The following is a 22,536-nucleotide window of genomic DNA, read 5'->3' on the forward strand; positions in this document are numbered from 1 at the left end:
GGCAAAGTGTCCTTTCTTGCCGCAGTCGCTGCAGTTCGCGTTCCGACCCAGGCAGCGTTGCCTGGGGTGCTGGTGTTTGCCGCAGAAATAGCAGGGTAGCCCCCCGGTTGGACGGGTAGCCACGCGGCACAGGCCTGGGGTACACTCTGGTCGGGGGTCCACGAGGGGTTCCCGTGTTCGGACGGGAAAGCGTTGAGGCTTTGGAACGCTACTTCTAGGGAGGTGGCTAGTTTTACCGTCTCTTGTAGGTCGAGGGCGCCCTTCTTGAGCAGGCGCTGTCTGACGTAGTTGGACCGGACTCCAGCCACGTAGGCGTCCCGGACGGCGAGTTCCATGTATTGGGAGACCGTGATGGCCTGGTAGTTGCAGCTTCACGCGAGGACTTTGAGGTCGCGTAGGTACTCCTCCAGCGATTCCCCGGGGCATTGGCGGCGAGGAGATGCCGCGTGTACACTTCGTTCACCGGCCTCATATATAAGCGCTTCAGCATCGCGAGGGGTCTGCGTATGTGGTGCTTCCTCGAGTTGTATGGAGATTCGATGGCTCACCCGGGCATAGAGGAGGCTCACCTTCTGATCGTCGGTGACGGAGGGTGAGGAGGAGGCGGCGAGGTAGGCCTCGAAACATCGCAGCCAGTGTGAAAAAATCCCTTTGGCTTCCGCGGCCTGTGGGTTGAGTTCCAGTCGGTCAGGTTTGAGGGCCGATTCCATTGCGGTGTTGTAGTTGATTAAATTGATGCGACCATCAATTCACTCGAGACAGAGAATAGAAGTGAACAGAGGCTTTAATCAACTAGAACAGTGCCTGCCTGCGACTGCTCTGCTATGAGAGCCGCCTACAAGGCAGGTGCTCTTTATACCTCCACTCAAGGGGGCGGAGCCAGGGGCGGAACCCACAAGGGCACCAACATGATGCAATCAATGTAGTACAGTACAATGGTCCATAGGTGGAGCCCACATGGGCAACAGCGTGGTACAATGTAGTAAGTACAGTGGTGAATGGTTACTATATACGTTCACCACATATGTGTCACTGTTTCTTGACTCATTGGGTGCGATTTAACTAAATGAGACAAAGCCCATAGCGTGCGCGTTTAGCCACGTGTTTCCCGGCACTTGCAGTGCTGAGAAAGACAAGGCTAAAAAATGCAACTCTTATTTGATAAGGGGTCTCAACGGGGAAAGTGTAGCCGAGGCTGCAACAGAGACCCGTTTTGTACACTGATGCGCTCCGCTCGCCGGGACTCCTCAGTGGAGGGAGAGATTGGGACACCATTTAAAAATGGCGCCCCGCTCTCCGGTGCCCCCAAAAGCAACTTCCCCAGCCACCCCCCTATGTCTGATGAAACCACCTCCCCATGAAATCTGGCATGTAGCCCTCCAGTTCCGCAGACCAGTACTGGTTTAGCACTGGGCTAAATCGCTGGCTTTGAAAGCAGACCAAGGTAGGCCAGCAGCACGGTTCAATTCCTGTACCGGCCTCCCTGAACAAGCGCCGGAATGTGGCGACTAGGGGCTTTTCACAGTAACTTCATTGAAGCCTACTTGTGACAATAACTGATATTCATTTCATTTCATTTTTCAGGTTTCTCTCCAGATATGGAGGTGAGCCGCTTTGAAGCAAAAAACATGGGCGTGGCTCATATCATCCCTCTGGCGGGGCTCCACAGAGATCGGGATGCCATCTTTAAAGAGCGCCCCAATCAGCACTGCAGTCTAACAGCCCCCAGCATTGAGGTATCGCCAACATTTCCCTCCCACCCTGACGATCATCGCTGGTATTCCCCTCCATCCTGTAATATCCTGCACCAGGCCGAAGAGGTGGGAATGATGGTCTTCCCTGTGGTTCCCACGGAACACCAGGTGAAAGTCCAATAAGTTTGTTTGGAATCACTAGCTTTCGGAGCGTAGCTTCTTCATCAAATCACCTAATGGACTTTAAAGTCCAAACCTGTTGGACTTTAACCTGGTGTAAGATTTCTTACTGTGTCCAACCCAGTTCAACGCCGGCATCTCCACATCATGATTGCCACGGAGTACGGGCTCCTCCGTTGAGGGGTGGGGGAACTCAATTCTTTATACAAGGTCAGCCAGTTAGGCACTCACCGAGGAGAGACCCAGGAGGGATCTAAAGTGTGAAATATATAAAATAATCGTAAAGTTTGGTCCAAAGTTTGCTCTCCTTACTCGGTGTGGACTCCCCACATCCTTATTAAACACCCCCCCCCTCCCCCCACAATAATCATCGCTGGTGTTCCCCGCCCCCCCCACCCTGACGATCATCGCCAGCATTCCCCTCCCTCTGACAATCATAGAATCACTCCAGTGCAAAAGGAGGCAATTCGGCCCTTCGGATCTGCACCGACCCTCTGAAAGAACACTCCACCCAAGACCACTCCCCAACCCTATCCCAATACCCCTTAACCTAACCTACACATCTTTAGACACTAAGGGCAACTTAACATGGTCAATCCATGCACATATTTGGACTGTGGGAGGAAACCGGAGCACCCGGAGGAAACCCACACAGACACAGGGAGAACGTGCAGACTCTGCAGACAGTGACCCAACGGGGAATCGAACCTGGGTCCCTGGCGTTGTGAACCAACAGTGCTAGCCACTATGCTATAGGTGGGTCAGTAATGCCACCTGGGACGCAGTGGCAGCAGCTGTCAGTTTGGGCAGCATGACCAGGAGAACTGCCATCCAATCTCAGAAGAAGATAAACGACCTCCACCAAATTGCAAGGGTAAATTACCACCTCTCCTAGCATCAATTTTGCTTGCCACCCTTCAAATCCACAACTGCCCCCCCGCGCCCCCCCCCCCCCCCCCCCCCCCCCCAACACACACAGATCACTGGCTGCTGACACCTCGCACCATCCCCACATGCAATCTTCATGCTTGTTCCTCAGAACCCCCCGGCACAAGTCCTGCATGTCCATGTGCGGTGACCGTACATGCTACATACAGACCCCTCTGATCCATCAAGCGTGCGGCTCACAATGCCCTCTCTTTGATCCCGCAGGAGAGGATAGCCCACAATAAGTGGAAAGAGGCTAAAGGGGGGGGGGGGGGGGGGGGGGAGAGGGGAAGGTGGCAGGTTGGGTCGATACCAAGGGAAGTATCTAGTATACCGGTGTATGGACCCTGGTTGAATGTACAGTGTAAAAATGTAAAACATATTTTGTTTAAAAAGTGAAGACATTTAACAAAGGCTATATTTAAAATGCTAACTCATCTCTCTGAAGATACTGACTGACCTGCAGAGTATTTCCAGTATTAATGCTGTGTCTGACCTGGGAGTGTTAAATGCAGAACGTGGGTGGGGATGTGCCATGACTCAGCAAGGACATCCCTGAGCTTTTCTGGGCATGAAAATGTTCAGGAAAAGCTTGCTTTACAGTGAGCAGAAGGTTGTAAGTGCCAGGCAGTGAACCACAATTTGTGACCATGTGTTTCCTTGGAAAATAGTTTAGAATTGATTTTTTTCTGTTCAGTCACTTTGCTGCACAGGGACAAAGTGAAACAGTCAGATCCTGGAGCCAGCTCCATCCATCACACTAGAAATGACCTTAAACTAGAGGAAGTTTGATCAATACATGTTTGGAAAACTGAACATACCTTGTATCAATGCAAAAGAACTTCCACGTTATTTCCTTTTCATTTTTTCAGTTGCAACTGATAAAGATTCAAATATTATTCTAGTTTACTGCCAAATAAAAACTGAATTCTTCAATTGCTCAGTCAACTTTTAAATAGGTAGAATATTGCTGGCAAACCTGCTTCTGAATCCACATGTTTTATACAGACAGTAGGGAATTGGGAATATGAACCTGTTACTTGACTCTCATTGCTTTCTACTTGGATAATAGTGTGACCCAGGGACAAAGGAATAAGTACACCATGAGTGCACAGTCATTCCTTTCGCACAGGCGCCTTTCAACCCCAACAAGACAGATCAAGCAATATGTCCAAAGATGCGCAGGTTAGGTGGGATTACAGGGATAAGGCGAGCGAGTGGGTCTAGGTAAGGGGTTGTTTTGGAGGGTCAATACTGACTTTATGGGCCAAATGACTTCCTCCTGCATTGTAGGGATTCTATGGGTTGGATTCATTAAGCTGCTTTATATCATATAGTGAGCAGACATAACGGTTATTGTAATCAAACTGACTTAATTCGCAATGTACAACTTGTCTTTCTTTAAAATCCAAATAACCTGTCACCCAATCAGTGAGTCACCTTACATGACTTGCTCCACGATGGATTCTAACTAACCTTCAGCATTTCTATCCTCTTCATGCCAAGGAAAGGCCTCACAGCTTTCACCTCAACAGAAGTGAACACCTCTGTCGTTCTCCCATTTCAGAAAAACTCCTGAACAATGATCCGATTAAAATAGCCAAAGTCCTGCAAGAAAGCTTTGATGTGCCCTAAACATAGCCCAGTCAACCCTGCAAGCTCTTCTTACCAACATCTGGGGTCTTTTGACAATTTTGGTGCAAGACCCCAGATGTTGGTAAAATGAAACTTGCAGGGTTGACAGGGCTATGTTTAGGGCACATCAAAGCTTTCTTGCAGGACATTAGCTATTTTGATCGGATCATTGTTCAGCTGCACTCATCCAGGCAAGTGGAGATAATTCTATTACACTGCCTCCCCATTCCATGCCCACTGCCTCCCCACTCATCCACCCTACACTTTTCCCCACCACCCTTTAGCTGATGAATCAGTGCTCCTCCAGGTTGAACACCAACTGGTAGCAGTATTGAGGGGGGCAAGGGCACAGAATGTACTCTGGGTAGCGACTTCAATGTCCATCACCAAGAGTGGCTCGGTAGCACGACAACTGACTGAACCGGCTAAGTCCTAAAGCAGTCATTTTCAAACTCTGGGTTGCGACCCGTGGGTGGGTGGGCTACGGGCGGGAGGGCGAGAGGTTCGCGGAGCGATCGGACGCAGCGTTCCTGATCGCGGGATGATTTGTCAAACTGCCATGACCGGCTTTTAAAAATGCCGGCTGCAACTGGCTTTCAAGAATACCGGCCGTCCCGTCCCCTCAGCCAGATGTAGCAGTGCGTAGGCCCAGAGCCCAGTGGGGCAGACTGCCTCCTCAGTACGTCAGCGAGCTATTCCAGGAACAAAATTTATTTCAAAATTGATTAGTCTTCCCATCAGAAGCTGTGGCAGAGAGCAGGTCACGTGCCCGGTACTCTGACTTCACATATTTTGGCCGCAAAATTACTTCCTCCGTTTTATAGCTGCCAGCAAGCAAGCAACAGGACTGTGTGAAGGATTGAAGAGGGATCTTTTTGGACTGAGGAAGAGAGAAGGCCAGAGACGCAAACAGGCCAGGATCTCACAACTGAATACGCGAAGAGAGCTTCACAGGAGAATCCGCGGCAGGGCAAAGCAGTGCTAGTGTGAGCTCTAGGACCGCTGATGAACAATCCATACAGAAATATAACATTGAATGACAAAGCAAGTGAGATCGTGAGGACCAAGCAGGCTCACCTGTCGCATTAAAGGTAAGCAAAAACGGAGGGTTGCGAACAATCAGCTGGTATCGGTCGCGAAGGTTGGCCGGTTTGTAAAAATGGGTCCCCGTAAAAAAAGTTTGAAAACACTGTCCTAAAGGACATAGCTGGGAATGCAGCAGGAAATGAGCATACCAATAAGAGGGAAAAACCTACTTGGCCTCATCCTCACCAATCTACCTGTCACAGATATATCCGCCCAGAACAGTATTGCAGTATTGGTTGCCAGACAATGCTTAGAATGCGAGCACATAGGCTGGTTTAGGTCAGTGGGCTAGACAGCTGGTTTGTGATACAGAACAAGGTCAGCAGCGCAGGTTCAATTCCCGTACCAGCTTACCCGAACAGGCACCGGAATGTGGCGACTAGGAGCTTTTCGAGGGGCTGGTTTAGCACACTGGGCTAAATCGCTGGCTTTTAAAGCAGACCAAGGCAGGCCAGCAGCACAGTTCAATTCCCGTACCAGCCTCCCCGAACAGGTGCCGGAATGTGGCGACTAGGGGCTTTTCACAGTAACTTCATTGAAGCCTACTCGTGACAATAAGCAATTTTCATTTGCAGGTAATCAAGTCTTTACAGATCCAGAGATAGGGGTAACCCCAGGTTAAAGAGGTGTGAATTGTCTCAAGCCAGGACAGTTGGTTCCGCACACATGAGTGCGGGCGATGAGTGGGATTCATGTCGCATTACATTCACCCCCCACCATCTGGCCTGAGCTTGCGAAATCCTACCAACTGTCCTGGCTTGAGACAATTCACACCTCTTTAACCTGGGGTTACCCCTATCTCTGGATCTGTAAAGACTTGATTACCTGCCAATGCTCACATTCTAAGCATTGTCTGGCATCTTTGAATTTGTCTATATATATGTTTCTGGAACACACCTCTTCATTCACCTGAGGAAGGATGCAGTCCTCCGAAAGCTAGTGTTTGAAACAAACATGTTGGACTTTAACCTTGATGTGGAGATGCCGGCGTTGGACTGGGGTAAGCACAGTAAGAAGTCTTACAATACCAGGTTAAAGTCCTGAGGAAGGAGCAGTGCTCCGAAAGCTCGTGTTTGAAACAAACCTGTTGGACTTTAACCTGGTGTTGTAAAACTTCTTGCTGCCTTTGGGCATGGATTGCTTCATTATCTGAGGAGCTGTGAATGGTGCTGAACATTGTGCAGCCGTCCGCAAACAGTCCCATTTCTGACCTTATGATGGGAGGTTGTTGATGAAGCAGCTGAAGATGGTTGGGCCTAGAACACTACCCTGAGGAACCCCTGCAGTGGTGTCCTGGAGCTGAGATGGGGGGAAATCGACAGTGTGTAGGTCCTCCATGCCAACCCCTGGGCCGTGTATTCACATTCCGGGGACACCCCTAGACCCTGCCAGTTAGCCCAATGATCATCCATAAGTTCCACAGATCGCAGAGGCCTCTGGCCTCTGAAGGCTATTGCTAATAGGGAATTGGCAATCATGATTAAATGAGCACTTCACACATCCCAAGTGGATGTCCATGGGTGGGCGGGCCCTTGCCACTCCTGGCAGCTCCCCAATAGTTCAAATGAGGTTCTTTGTCCCTTGCACAGAACATAGAACATACAGTGCAGAAGGAGGCCATTCGGCCCATCGAGTCTGCACCTACCCACTTCCACCCTATCCCCGTAACCCAATAACCCCTCCAAACCTTTTTTTTGGACACTAAGGGCAATTTAGCATGGCCAATCCACCTAACCTGCACGTCTTTGGACTGTGGGAGCACCCGGAAGAAACCCATGCAGACACGGGGAGAACGTGCAGACTCCGCACAGACAGTGACCCAGCCGGGAATCGAACCTGGGACCCTGGCGCTGTGAAGCCACAGTGCCATCCACTTTGGCTACCGTGTCAACACCCTTTGCGATGCTCCTCAGTGATTGGGTCATGCTCTGCAGTGCCTTGGCAATGCCCACCTGCAACTGGGACAAGCACCGCAACGCCTCTGCCATGCCCATCTGAGACCAAGACATGTCCCTCCGCGCCTCATCATGGTCAGCCTGGTACTGGGTCACGTCCCCCAGCGGGTTGGACATTCTGTCGAGGCGCTCAGCCATGGCCGTCACTGACTGAGGCACACCTGGACACTTCAGCTGATGCTGCTGACATTGTGCACCAAGCTCTCCACTGAGGTTGCAACCCCAGCAGTGTTGGCTTTGGTGCCATCTCCTACGCCCGGAGCTTCCAATTGGCTATGGACCTGCTGGAGTGTCACTGACATCGCCCTCCGGATATCCCGGCCACTTCCTGACATCTCCATCAGCTCTGGGAGAGCTTGTTCCACAGGCTCAGCATCTGGCTGGGACCCAGCTGGGACCTGGGATCCAGCGGCCCTCTGACTGCTGTCTCGCCAGGGCGTTCTTGCCTCCACCTGATGTGCATCAGCGACTGTGTCGTGCTCAGCACATTGTTCCCAGATGCCTGTCCACTAACATGGCGCACCAACGTACGTGTCTCTGCACTGGTGGAGGGTGGGGATGATAGCTGGTCTCATGGGAGGCAGTGGAGGGAGAATGAACACGTGGTCAGTGAGAGGGATGGGTCAGTCTGTATGTCAATAACAACTAACGGTTGACAGGTCCTCCGGGTGGGCCTCACCTCTGCGATGAGCGCTGACCTCCGTACTGATTTAAAAAAAATAAATTTAGAGTACCCAATTATATTTCTTTCCAATTAAGGGGCAATTTAGTGTGGTCAATCCACCTAACTGCACATAAGAACATAAGAACTAGGAGCAGGAGTAGGCCATCTGGCCCCTCGAGCCTGCTCCGCCATTCAATGAGATCATGGTTGATCATTTGTGGACCCAGCTCCACTTTCCCGCCTGAACACCATAACCCTTAATCCCTTTTTTCTTCAAAAAACTATCTATCTTTACCTTAAAAACATTTAACGAAGGAGCCTCAACTGCTTCACTGGGCAAGGAATTCCATAGATTCACAACCCTTTGGGTGAAGAAGTTTCTCCTAAACTCAGTCCTAAATCTACTTCCCCTTATTTTGAGGCTATGCCCCCTAGTTCTGCTTTCACCCGCCAGTGGAAACAACCTGTTCGCATCTATCCTATCTATTCCCTTCATAATTTTAAATGTTTCGATAAGATCCCCCCTCATCCTTCTAAATTCCAACGAGTACAGTCCCAGTCTACTCAACCTCTCCTCGTAATCCAACCCCTTCAGCTCTGGGATTAACCTCGTGAATCTCCTCTGCACACCCTCCAGTGCCAGTACGTCCTTTCTCAAGTAAGGAGACCAAAACTGAACACAATACTCCAGGTGTGGCCTCACTAACACCGTATACAGTTGCAGCATAACCTCCCTAGTCTAAAATTCCATCCCTCTAGCAATGAAGGACAAAATTCCATTTGCCTTCTTAATCACCTGTTGCACCTGTAAACCAACTTTCTGTGACTCATGCACTAGCACACCCAGGTCTCTCTGCACAGCAGCATGCTTTAATATTTTATTGTTTAAATAATAATCCCGTTTGCTGATATTCCTACCAAAATGGATAAGCTCACATTTGTCAACATTGTATTCCATTTGCCAGACACTAGCCCATTCACTTAACCTATCCAAATCCCTCTGCAGACTTCCAGTATCCTCTGGATACTGAGGATCCTCTGGATCCTTTCGCTTTACCACTCAACTTAGTGTCATCTGCAAACTTGGACCCCAAAGTTGGTCCCCAACTCCAAATCATCTATGTAGATTGTAAACAATTGTGGGCCCAACACGGATCCCTGAGGGACACCACTAGCTACTGATTGCCAACCAGAGAGGCACCCATTAATCCCCACTCTTTGCTTTCTATTAATTAACCAATCCTCTATCCATGCTACTACTTTACCCTTAATGCCATGCATCTTTATCTTATGCAGCAGCCTTTTGTGTGGCACCTTGTCAAAAGCTTTCTGGAAATCCAGATATACCACATCCATTGGCTCCCCGTTATCCACTGCACTGGTAATGTTCTCAAAAAATTCCACTAAATTAGTTAGGCACGACCTGCCCTTTATGAACCCATGCTGCGTCTGCCCAATGGGACAATTTCTATCCAGATGCCTCGCTATTTCTTCCTTGATGATAGATTCCAGCATCTTCCCTACTATCGACATTAAGCTCACTGGCCTATCATTTCCTGCTCTCTGCCTACCTCCTTTTTTAAACAGTGGTGTCACGTTTGCTAATTTCCAATCCACCGGGACCACCCCAGAGTCTAGTGAATTTCGGTAAATCATCACTAGTGCATCTGCAATTTCCCTAGCCATCTGTTTAAGCACTCTGGGATGCATTCCATCAGGGCCAGGAGACTTGTCTACCTTTAGCCCCATTAGCTTGCCCATCACTACCTCCTTACTGATAACAATCCTCTCAAGGTCATCACCGGTCATAACCTCATTTCTATCAGTCGCTGGCATGTTATTTGTGTCTTCCACTGTGAAGACCGACCCAAAAAACCTGTTCAGTTCCTCAGCCATTTCCTCATCTCCCATTATTAAAACTCCCTTCTCATCCTCTAAAGGACCAATATTTGCCTTAGCCACTATTTTTTGTTTTATATATTTGTAAAAACTTTTGCTGTCTGTTTTTATATTCTGAGCAAGTTTACTCTCACACTCTATCTTACTCTTCTTTATAGCTTTTTTAGTAGCTTTCTGTTGCCCCTTAAATATTTCCCAGTCCTCTAGTCTCCCACCAATCGTTGTCACTTTGTATGCTCTTTCCTTCAATTTGATACTCTCCCTTATTTCCTTAGATATCCATGGTCGATTTCCCCTCTTTCTACCGTCCTTCCTTTTTGTGGGTATAAACCTTTGCTGAGCACTGTGAAAAATTGCTTGGAAGGTTCTCCACTGTTCCTCAACTGTTCCACCATAAAATCTTTGCTCCCAGTCTACCTTAGCTAGTTCTTCTCTCATCCCATTGTAATCTCCTTTGTTTAAACACAAAACACTAGTATTTGATTTTACTTTCTCACCCTCCATCTGTATTTTAAATTCCACCATATTGTGATCGCTCCTTCCGAGAGGATCCCTAACTATGAGATCATGAATCAATCCTGTCTCATTACACAGGACAAGATCTAGGACCGCTTGTTCCCTCGTAGGTTCAATTACATACTGTTCTAGGAAACAATCGCGGATACATTCTATAAACTCCTCCTCAAGGTTGCCTTGACCGACCTGGTTAAACCAATCGACATGTAGATTAAAATCCCCCATGATAACTGCTGTACCATTTCTACATGCATCAGTTATTTCTTTGTTTATTGCCTGCCCCACCATAACGTTACTATTTGGTGGCTGATAGACTACTCCTATCAGTGACTTTTGCACCTTGCTGTTCCTGATTTCCACCCAAATGGATTCAACCTTATCCTCCATAGCACCGATATCATCCCTAACTATTGCCCAGATGTCATCCTTAAATAACAGAGCTACACCACCTCCCTTACCATCCACTGTCCTTCCGAATAGTTTGATACCCTCGGATATTTAACTCCCAGTCGTGACCATCCTTTAACCATGTTTCAGTAATGGCCACTAAATCATAGTCATTCACGATGATTTGCGCCATCAACTCATTTACTTTATTCCGAATACTACGAACATTCAGGTAAAGGACACTTATGCTGGTTTTTTTTACCTCTGTTTTGAATCTTAACATCTCCAGTTTTACTCCTTTTACTATTACTGGGCCTATTCACTGAGCTCCCCTCCGTCACTGTACCTTGTACTGTCGCCCTTTTTGATTTTTGACTATGTCTTCTCTGCCTTGCACTTTTCCCCTTACTTCCTTTTGCTTCTGTCCCGGTTTTGCTACCTTCCAACTTCCTGCATCGGTTCCCATCACCCTGTCACATTAGTTTGAACCCTCCCCAACAGCTCTAGCAAACACAGTTTGGACATCGGTTCCAGTCTTGCCCAGGTGCAGACCGTCCGGTTTGTACTGGTCCCACCTCCCCCAGAACCGGTCTCAATGCCCCAGGAATTTGAATCCCTCCCTCTTGCACCATCTCTCGAGCCACGCATTCATCCTATCTATCCTGACATTCCTACTCTGACTAGCTCGTGGCACTGGTAGCAATCCTGAGATTACTACCTTTGAGGTCCTACTTTTTAGTTTAACTCCTAAATCCCTGAATTCAGCTTGTAGGACCTCATCCCTATGTGCACCACGACAGCTGGCTGTTCACCCTCCCCCCCCCCAGAATGTCCTGCAGCCGCTCCGAGACACCCTTGACCCTTGCACCAGGGAGGCAACATACCATCCTGGAGTCTCGATTGCGTCCACAGAACCGCCTGTCTATTCCCCTTACAATCCAGTCCCCTATCACTATAGCCCTGCCATTTTTCTTCCTGCCCTGCTGCGCAGCAGAGCCAGCCACAGTGCCATGAACCTGGCTGCTGCTGCCTTCCCCTGGTGAGCCATCTCCCTGAACAGTATCCAAAGCGGTATATCTGTTTTGCAGGGAGATGACCGCAGGGGACACCTGCACTGCCTTCCTACTCTTGCTCTTTCTTTTGGTCACCCATTTTCTATCTCCCTCATTAATTTTCACCTGCGGTGTGACCAACTCGCTAAACGTGCTATCCACGACCTCCTCAGCATCGCGGATGCTCCAAAGTGAGTCCATCCGCAGCTCCAGAGCCGTCAAGCGGTCAAACAGGAGCTGCAACTGAACACACTTCTTGCACGTGAAAGAGCCAGGGACAGTGGACTTGTCCATGAGCTCCCACATCACACACGAGGAGCATGACACGGGTCTGGGATCTCCTGCCATGTCTTAAACCTTAGGTAAACTTATACAACTACAATTTCAAAATAAAAATAAATAAATTAGACAATGAAAAGAAAAACTACTTAGCAGTCACTTACCAGGATTAAAAAGCACCTCCGAAAAAGCACCTTCTCTCACTCTGCACCGAATTACCGCACTGCACCAAATTACCAAGTTGCAATTCCCACTCTGGATGTGCCTCACTCCGGCTGTGTGTTGTAGCCATGCTGGCCACGCAAAATGGACACTGAGCCAAACTAAAATGGAAGGCAGCAGGGAAAGCCTGTTTAGTAAGAACAGACAGCCTGCTCTCAACTAATTAGCATTTTGCAAACAGCAAACCAGTTTTCTGGCCAGGTGCAGATCTCCAAGCAAAGGTGTTAATGGCAAAGCGCTTAACATCCTGATGAGGCAGCCCAGATCCAGACACAAACAATGGCAACATTTCCATCTCAATGTAGCAGTTAATTGGTGGAGTAGACAGGATGGCACCAGAGTAAAAGAATATCGAAACCACCCCCCAACATCGAGGAAAGCCCCGCATTGGAGGATTTCGAAGGTAGCCGTTTGGAAACGTTCCAATCGGTACCGAAAGGTAGAGCCCGCCTAGAAGGGGGCAAGGACATTAGAGAGGGGTATAAAAGCAAATCCCCCACAGAGCCCCGGTCTGTTAAACCCGTGCTCCGGCTCTGACTGACATCTTGCATCCTGACTCCAGCCGTTGAGCACCAGCCGCCGAAACCGTAAGTTCAACGCTCGCTACGCGATCCAAGCCCACTAGACTCCCAAGTACCAGAACGCTTGCTGAAGGCTGCAGACAAAACCAGGACGAAGGCCTCGTTCTCTGACCTTGCCTGTTCCTGTTAGATAAGTATTCTGTTTGCTTAAGTTTAGTTATAGCTTAGTCTCTTAGTGTGTGCATGAGTATTTATTATAACTGTATAATAAATATTGATCGTTTGAACTTTACTAATCGGTGTATCGTCTTTATTACTTTGAACTTGACCTTGGAATACTTGTGACGTTGCCTATACGGCAACTGGCGACTCCAGAGCTAAATAATTACATAGAACAGAACCTAGTAGTGTTAAGCACACGTCGAACTCGGAGGCGTGTTAATACACTCCAATAAACGCGTTTTACGCCCATAGTAAAACGTGCAACAGTGTCTTTGACCTGCGCAAGCTTCTTACCTGATATTCCCTCAAACCCTTCGGTTAGAGGAGGTGGAAGGGTGGGGGACACTGCAAGTGTAGTGTCTCGGGTTTAGCAACCGCCCAATTTGTTACAGGCACTCACCTTCCCGACAGGCCCCTGCTCCTACCGAAAATCCGGAGGCTGCTCCCGCTGAAAGGTAAGCAAATTTAAAGGCACTCACTCACCTTCCTGACAGGGCCCTGCTCCCGCCGAAAATCCGGAGGCTGCTCCCGCTGAAAGGTAAGCAAATTTAAAAATATTCACTCACCTTCACGACAGGCCCCTGCTCCCGCTTCCCAACGACCGGGGGTTTTTTTTTTTGGTTAGAGGAGGAGGTGGGGGTGGGGGGGGGGGGGGTGGGGGGGAGGAGACACTGAGGAAGTGTCTCGGGTTTAACTGTCACTTGACAACAGCCCCTCCACAAACCACCTTCAAATTAGGCTGACCGCACTGCACGTATGCAAATCTCCCCGGAACAGCCAATCAGTAGCTCTGCTCTGCTGCCCTCTGCTGTTGTGGGGCTGAAACCCACACAGACATGGGGAGAATGTGCAAACTCCACACGGACAGTGACCCAGGGCTGGGATTCAAACCCGGGACCTCTGCTCTGTGGGCAGGAGTGCTAACCACTGTGCCACATGCCACCCTCAACCTCCTTATTGATGACCGCTCGGTCCTCGGTCTCCCCTGTAATCCCGAGGGCCCGTTCCTTGATGGTTGTGAGGATTCTCATGTCCGGGACCCCTCTGCCAGACTGGACCCTCTCCAAGCGATTGTGGGATAGCTTCTCCTGTGGACACAGAGAGGGTATTGTTAGCCGCACATGCGGTTCACAGTGGTGGGGTGGTACAAAGGGAGGTTTTTGGGGGGCTTGAAGAGTGGGTTGGGGGACAAATTGAGGGTTGGTGGTCTGGTCGCGTGGGGGTGGGAAGGTTTCGGGGGGGGGGGGAGAGGTCAATTCTTGCGTGTGGCTGGTGTAAGTTGTTGACCTTCTTGCGGCACTAGAGGTTAGTCCACTTGGTCACACTTCCTGAGCTGATGGCCACTGTCACCATCCCAGAGGGCACTGCCCCGAGGCGGAAGAATCCAGCCCATGGCCTCCCCGTAACAAACCCTTGCTGTCTGTACTTGATTAATCCCTGCCTCTCCAAATGCAGATTAATTCTGTCTCTCAGAATTGCTTCTAATAGTTTCCTCAGCCCTCCAGCACCTTTCCTGCGCCAGAGAGGAACTGAAAATTATTCCTATTTCCTCCCTTGCCTCACTCAACAGCCTGGAAGACATTTCATCTGGCCCTGGATATTTTCCTACTTTTAAGCCTGCCAGACCACTCGGAGCCTCCTCTCGGTCTATGTTAATCTCTTTAATTTTATTGCAGTCCTTCACCCTGATTTCAAGTATGACAAGTAAAATAAAACTGTCCGTCTTTGCACATCATTTCCCTGTCTGTGTGGATCTCACCCCCACAATCCCAAAAAATGTGCCGGATCGGTGAATTGGCCACACTAAATTGCCCCTTATTTAGAAAAAAAAGGGGTACTTTAAATTTATTTAAAAAACATAACCACTATGTTACTGTTCCCCTATTGCGAATGAAGCAAGCTACTAAGAATTAACTCCATTATTTTAAGTGATATAAAAATATCTTTTCCCCTCCATGAATGGAGAGTTTTTTATTTCTGTTCTTATTGAGCAGTGTTTTGCTAATCTCATATCTCACACTCTTAATTAACAGTTAGATTGGTGACCTACTTGCAGATTTTATCCTAATTGAGCCGGATGATAGGAAGAACTGAAGATTGCCATGGGTTGGTTTGGCCTTTAGCTTCCCCTCCCTCTGGGAAAAGACTACATTTCCTTTCCCCCTCTTATTTCAGTGAGCCAGCTGTACCAATCCATTAAATCATGAAGTATTCAGCAGCAAAATCACAAGATACTTTAGACAATTTAAAAATTGAAAAATATATTCAATTTGTCATCAAGACTTAAAACTACTATTACAGATTGGCTACTTTTTAAAGCAATTGCCTGTTTTTATTCCCATTGGTGTAAATCCCATGTAAAACTCATGTCACCTGCTGAAATTTACAGAAATGAGATACTTTCACCCAGCGGCAATTAGACAGTGTTAGCAATAATGAGACATTGCGAGATTATTAATGCATCCTAGACCTTGGGAAGCCAGCAAACCCATAAAACTTTATGTGCTTATCTCACTGCAGCCGTAGCATGATGCCTGAGGTGATGAATTTGCCAACTCTCCTGTAAATGAATTAGTGATCTGATGAACGTATGCCTGAATTACAGCTGGGTAAAAGTACAGTGATTCCTTCAGCTACCTGAATAATCCAGTGTCCTATACATTGAGCATGGTCCTCACATTAATAGCTATTAGGTTTGTAAGATATGACCTTCCCGGCACAAAACTATGCTGCCTATCACTGATAAGTCTATTTTCTTCCAGATGTGAATAGATCCTATCCCTCAGTATCTTCTCCAACAGTTTGCCCACCACTGACATCAAGCTCAGAGGTCTATAATTCCCTGGATTTTCCCTGCTATCCTTTTTAAACAAAGGGACAACATTAGCAATTCTCCAGTCCAGTTTGCACATTCGCCCCGTGTATGCGTGGTTCTCAACCCCACAACCCAAAGATGTGCATCTTAGGTGATTGACCATGCTAAATTGCCCCTTAATTAGAAAAAAGAAACAATTGGGTACTCTAAATTTATTTTCAAAAAACATTATAAATCTGTGAATACGTGTAAAGATATTGTTTCAGCGAAGGGGTATTGTAGTATGGTTAACATTTTCTTGGTTAATAAATGTTTTATTTGTTTGTTAAAAGTTAATTGGTGGTCCTGCAACTCTGTTAATCCAGGTCTCTAAAGAAAAAAATAAAAGTTAAGATCAATTGAGCTGGGGTTCTGTTCTGGGACCTGACTGTCCAGGAGTAATATCAGCTGGGATCATAACAAGCACCATGACCATACAAATTTGCTGCCAGTTGCCTACTGAATGCAATAAAGCTGACGGTTTTTAAAAAAACATTGTTGATGGACTTCAGGTGGATTTCTTTATTTGAATGTGCCCACAAGGTGAAGAGGAATTTACTTGTGATTTGTTTTACAAGGCAATACACAAAAAGTAAAACACATTGGTTACGAGAAATCATGCTCGTCCCACCACTCAAACTATTTTGAAGGATTGCAATTCAGCTTAATTATGTCCTTACCGCTTAGAATCTCACTGTTGTTTCCCCAGAAATCTGCTGGCTTTGATGGTCTGGAATAGTATTCATCTCGGTTTGCTGCCAGGATAAACCTGTGAAAGAACAGAATGTACAAAAATGGACGTGTATAAGAGTCAAACCTCTTTGCCAATGTAATCAGAACCATCAGTCAAAGGGCAAGGTCAGGAAATCATAATAATCTTTATTATTGTCACATTACATTGACACTGCAATGAGGTTACTGTGAAAATCCCCTAGTCGCCACACTAGGGGACACACTGTACCCTGTTCGGGTACACAGAGGGAGAATTCAGAATGTCCAATTCACCTAAAAGCACGTCTTTCGGGACTTGTGGGAAGAAACCGAAGGACCAGGAGGAAACCCACGCAGACAGGGGGAGAATGTGCAGACTCCGCGCAGACAGTGACCAAGCCAGGATTTGAACCCAGGTCCCTGGCGACAGTGCTAACCACTGTGCTACCGTGCTGCTCCACTTGACTTTGGGCAGGGTTTTCTAGCATCACCCATTGTCGGGTTTGTCCAGACCCGCCGAAAGTCAATGAACCTTTTGCTGAGCTGCCCACTCTCCTGCGGCGGATCCAGCCATGATGGGACTGGAAATTCCCAGCCTTTGTAACTAATATTAGTAGAGAAAGGAAAATAAACCCGTGTTTTTATTATACAAACAAGGTCCCACAGTTTGATACTGTGTATGGGAATGGAGCTCAACTGAAAAATGCCTGTTAATCTTATAGTGATCTCTGTATATGTATGTAGTCAGTATGGTCAGATGATCACCAGAGGGCAACACTAACAGGGAATATAAATACAAGCTCAATCCCCGCTCTCTTCGGGTGTGTTGTGGCTGGAGAACAGAAGTATAGTCAGCTCAGAGTGTAAAGTATATTATTCATAGTTAATCTAATTCTATCTTGTTTCATTTAACAACTAGTAAAGTACTGATGAATCAAACTCACAAGTTAATGATTAGTTACTCAATAAATTATTTGTCATCACTGGATGACTTTGACTATTCATCATCAAAGTTAAGTTCAACTCGGCACAAACAAATGAGTTACATATATTACTTCAGGTAATATAACAAATCTGGCGGTTACTTATTCCACATAAATGCGGAGAGAATGTTCACTGTACAGGTTATATATTTGTGTAGTGTATACCACATAACATAACTAGGTAAAAATAGTAAAATACACAAAGTCAAGAGTCAGGAGCTAAAAGGGTTAAAATTCTGTCCTAGAATTGGGGGTGTGGTGTGAAGCATCTCAGATATTTTTGACTGAAATGTTTCTGCCTCTCTAGGATGCTCAGTGCAAAGAGCTGCAGATGTAATTTAATGATGTCTGATATCCAAGGCATAAAAAAATAAGAGTCCTCAAGCTCAGCAGGCCTGGCGGTTGTGGCAATCTCATCCAGAGAGTGCACAAAGGATAATGGAGACCAGAGAGGAAATTGAAAGTCAAGCTGGTCAAGTAGGGGAAGCAGTGGTTCGATGTCGTGATCCAGGTGCTTTGTTCAGATCAACCTGACCTAGATTTGCTTAATGCTGCACGGACATTGTGCAGAAAACCATTAAATGTTGCACTTGGTCAACTCATTAACTTTACACAAAAAGGTACAATATAACAAAACACTGAAGTGGAAAATGTTTGGATAAAGGAAAACTCCAGAAAAAAGCCCTATTTTTAAAAATCTTTAATAAATGTGAAAAATACAGTTTTGTATTTTAACTGTGATGGTTCCTTGTCCATATTGAGCACCTAACACTTCCCGTTGCAAATTGCCACTTTGTTCAAAGTTGAAATAAAAAATGTTTATCTTTTGAAAACTCAAGATGAGCGGTGCTTATTCCATCAATGTTCAATGACTCGCACTAAGTACACTGATTTAAATAATCTGCCTTTATAAAATTCCCTCAACATTGTAAAATGGCTTCAGGTGCATCATAGGAGTGATTCTCAAACAAAGTTTCAAACAGAGGAAATAGCAGCACAAATATGGCAAAAGCTTGGGCCAAGAGGTAGGTTTTTAGCAGCATCTTAAAAAGAAGTAGAGATTGATGCAGAGGGTGAGAGTTTAAAGCGAGGGATTTCTGGAGATCAGGGCTTACGTCAGCTGATTGAGTGAGGAAAGCCAGGGTGTCAATGTATCAGCTGATTGAGTGAGGAAAGCCAGGGTGTCAATGTATCAGCAATTGCATCCTTTTGATGGTCATTGATTCAACCTCCAATCGAGTATAAATGGACATAGCTGAACAGTTGGGTGTGGGGAAAGATTGTTACAATGCTGAGCTGTCCAGAGAATAAACATTCTGAAGGTAAAAGACAAATTGGAGTCTTAATTCTTCACCACAGTTTTTGAAACTGCTAGTCATAAGAACATAAGAACTAATGGATCATGGGCAGGTGTTGAGAGGATCACGGGGTGATTGGTCATGGCGTTCCTGATCACGGGTGAAGCGCCCAACGGCTGTGAGTGGCTCTTAAATTGAGAATGCTGGCCACGACAGCTTTTCAATGGAATGATGCAGTCTTCCAGCCAGAAGCAGCAGCAGAGAGCAGGTCATGTACCCGGCACGTACACTGATGTCACGTGCCATGCACATCTGTGCTTTTGGCGTGAAATCAGGAGGAGAGATTCCTCCATTTTCTAGATGCGAGCAAGCAAGGGAACAGGGCTGTGAAAAATTGAAGATCGGTCGTTTAAAAAAAAAGGAAAAACTGAAATCGGTAACTGATGTACCATCAATTCGACTCAAGGCACATTTAGGTGCGAGGCCCCCAAGCGTGGAGGCCTGGGTCAATGATATGGCAGGGTTCATTAAATTGGAGAGGGTGAAATTTGCCCTGAGGGGATCAGTACAAGGGTTTTTCAGGCGGTGGCAGCCTTTCCTGGACTTCCTGGCGGAACGGTAGGGAAATAGGCCGACAGCAGCAGCAACCCAGATTGGGGGGAGGAAGAACTGTGTACATGGGTTTGTGGGGTGTGGCGGGTGATATCTCTTTCCCTTTTGTTGTTTGGGTGCTCTTTTGTTTTTTTTTTCTTTTTCCTTTTGTTTGAAGTTGGGGGGGGTATTGTTCTTGGGGTGTTACCGCGGTTGTTTGTTAATAGAGTTAAGATGTTTATATTTTGTAAAAATTTCAATAAAAATTATTATTAAAAAAAAAAGACACATTTAGGATCCGAACTGTGGCTTTAATCAGCTAGTTGTTAGCCCGGTGGTCAACTACAGAGAATGGCCGACCACCGTGAACTCTGGGTACTTCTACCCCGCCTCGGAGGCGGGTCCTACTTGTCTCTCGACCAATTGGAGAGCAGTCACGTGACTAGTCCCAATCAATCGGACGAGAGGCACATGACCAGCCAGAGCCAATGGGAAGCCAGTGCTCTGCACCAATGGCAGTGCCCATATTCATACCACCACATTCACCCCTTGTGGAGAAAGAAGGGGGGGGTAAGTGGGAGAGAGGGGGGGGGGTAAGTGGGAGAGGGGGGGGGTAAGTGGGAGAGGGGGGGGTAAGTGGGAGAGGGGGGGGGTAAGTGGGAGAGGGGGGGGGGTGTCCGAGGACTGGTGGTATGAGCAGCGAAAATCGATAGGGGTGAGCTGCCCACTGGCTTGTGGCAAAACAATACTACTACTATTAATAACAACAGAAGAACACAAATGTCCAAAAAAGTCCCATGGCCGCATTAGATGGAGACGATCAGCCTGTCGGGTGCCCGTGGTGTTCTGGAGGACCGTCGCAGTGGAGCTGGTGACGTCGGACCGATGGTCGTCCTTGCCTCCGGGAGCGTTGGTCGTAGATGTGTCTCGGTACCCCGGGCCGGCGGTGGAGACGCTGTAACCGGGGAAGAGGGGGCATGTGCGCTGGGTCGTGGGGGCGCAGGGGGGAATTGGGGTTGGGGGTGGAGGTGTTGGTGTAGGGGGAAGAAGGCCGCACGCCGGCGGGTGCCAGGTCCCGGAGCGAGACCGTATCCTGCCGACCGTCGGGATACTCCACGTACGCATATTGCGGGTTGGCGTGGAGTAACTGGACTTGCTCAACCAACGGGTCGGACTTGTGCACCCGCACATGTTCCTGGAGCAAGATGGGCCCGGGAGTGGCCAGCCAGGTCGGGAGAGGGGATCCTGAGGACGACTTCCTGGGGAAAACAAGAAGACGTTCATGAGGTGTTTGATTAGTGGTAGTACAGAGGAGAGACCGGATTGAATGCAGGGCGTCGGGAATGGCTTCTTGCCAACGGGGAATAGGGAGATCTCTGGACCGTAGGGCCAGCAGGATAGTCTTCCAAATGGTGCCATTCTCCCGCTCGACCTGACCGTTATCCCGGGGGTTATAACTGGTCGTCCTGCTAGAGGCTATGCCCCTGCTGAGCAGGAACTGACGCAGTTCGTCACTCATAAAAGAGGACCCCCGGTCGCTGTGGATGTACGCAGGGTAACCGAACAGGGAGAAGATGGATAGGAGGGCCTTTCTGACGGTTGTTGTGGTCATGTCGGGACAGGGGATGGCGAAAGGGAATCGAGAGTATTCGTCGATAACACTCAACAAATAAGTGTTACGGTTGTTGGAGGGGAGGGGACCCTTGAAGTCTATACTGAGACATTCAAAGGGGCGGGATGCCTTGATCAGATGCGCTCGTTCGGGGCGGTAAAAGTGCGGTTTGTACTCGGCGCAGACGTGGCAGTCCCTAGTGACAGTCCTGACTGCCTCGACGGAGTAGGGCAGGTTGCGGGTCTTAATAAAATGGTAGAAACGGGTGACCCCTGGGTGGCAGAGGTCCGTGTGGAGGGAGCGGAGGCGGTCAATCTGCGCGCTGGCGCAGGTACCGCGGGATAGGGCATCGGAAGGCTCGTTGAGCTTCAAAGGACGATACAAGATATTGTAGTTGTACGTGGATAACTCGATCCGCCACCGCAAGATCTTGTCGTTCTTGATCTTGCCCCTCTGTGCATTGTTGAACATGAAAGCTACTGATCGTTGGTCTGTGAGGAGGGTAAACCTCCTGCCGGCCAGATAGTGCCTCCAGTATCGCACAGCTTCAACCATGGCATGTGCCTCCTTTTCCACCGAGGAATGGCGGATTTCGGAAGCGTGGAGGGTTCGTGAAAAGAAGGCCACGGGTCTGCCCGCTTGGTTCAGGGTGGCCGCCAGAGCTACGTCAGACGCGTCGCTCTCGACCTGGAATGGGAGGGACTCGTCGATAGCATGCATCGTGGCCTTTGCGATATCCGCTTTGATGCGGCTAAAGGCCTGGCGGGCCTCCATCGACAGGGGAAAGGAGGTGGACTGGATGAGGGGGCGGGCTTTGTCGGCGTAGTTGGGGACCCACTGGGCGTAGTATGAGAAGAAGCCCAGGCAGCGTTTGAGGGAGTTGGGTAGGGGAAGTTCCATCAGGGGGCGCATGCGTTCGGGATCGGGGCCTATCACTCCGTTACGCACTATGTAGCCAAGAATGGCTAGACGGTCGGTGCTAAACACGCACTTATCCTTATTGTAAGTTAAATTAAGGAGTTTTGCGGTTCGGAGGAATTTTTGGAGGTTGATGTCATGGTCCTGCTGGTCATGGCCGCAGATGGTGACGTTATCGAGATACGGGAAGGTGGCCCGTAAACCGTGCTTGTCGACCATTCGGTCCATCTCCCGTTGGAAGACCGAGACTCCATTTGTGACACCGAATGGAACCCTGAGGAAGTGGTAGAGGTGCCCATCTGCCTCAAACGCGGTGTACTTTCGGTCACT

General features: G+C 48.1%; 1 protein-coding gene across 6 annotated transcripts in view; it reads right to left on the bottom strand.

The window, feature by feature from the left end:
* tango2 (transport and golgi organization 2 homolog (Drosophila)) overlaps positions 1-22,536 on the bottom strand; it is a 273,616-nt gene that overhangs the window by 101,568 nt on the left and 149,512 nt on the right. For all 6 annotated transcript variants that reach the window (XM_038809089.1, XM_038808651.1, XM_038808828.1 and 3 more), the window contains one exon: positions 16,774-16,862. In XM_038809089.1, coding sequence (XP_038665017.1) covers positions 16,774-16,862 — 89 coding nt within the window. The remainder of the gene's footprint in view (positions 1-16,773; positions 16,863-22,536) is intronic.

This window comes from Scyliorhinus canicula, chromosome 1 (assembly GCF_902713615.1).
Source record: "Scyliorhinus canicula chromosome 1, sScyCan1.1, whole genome shotgun sequence".
Lineage (NCBI taxonomy): Eukaryota > Metazoa > Chordata > Chondrichthyes > Carcharhiniformes > Scyliorhinidae > Scyliorhinus > Scyliorhinus canicula.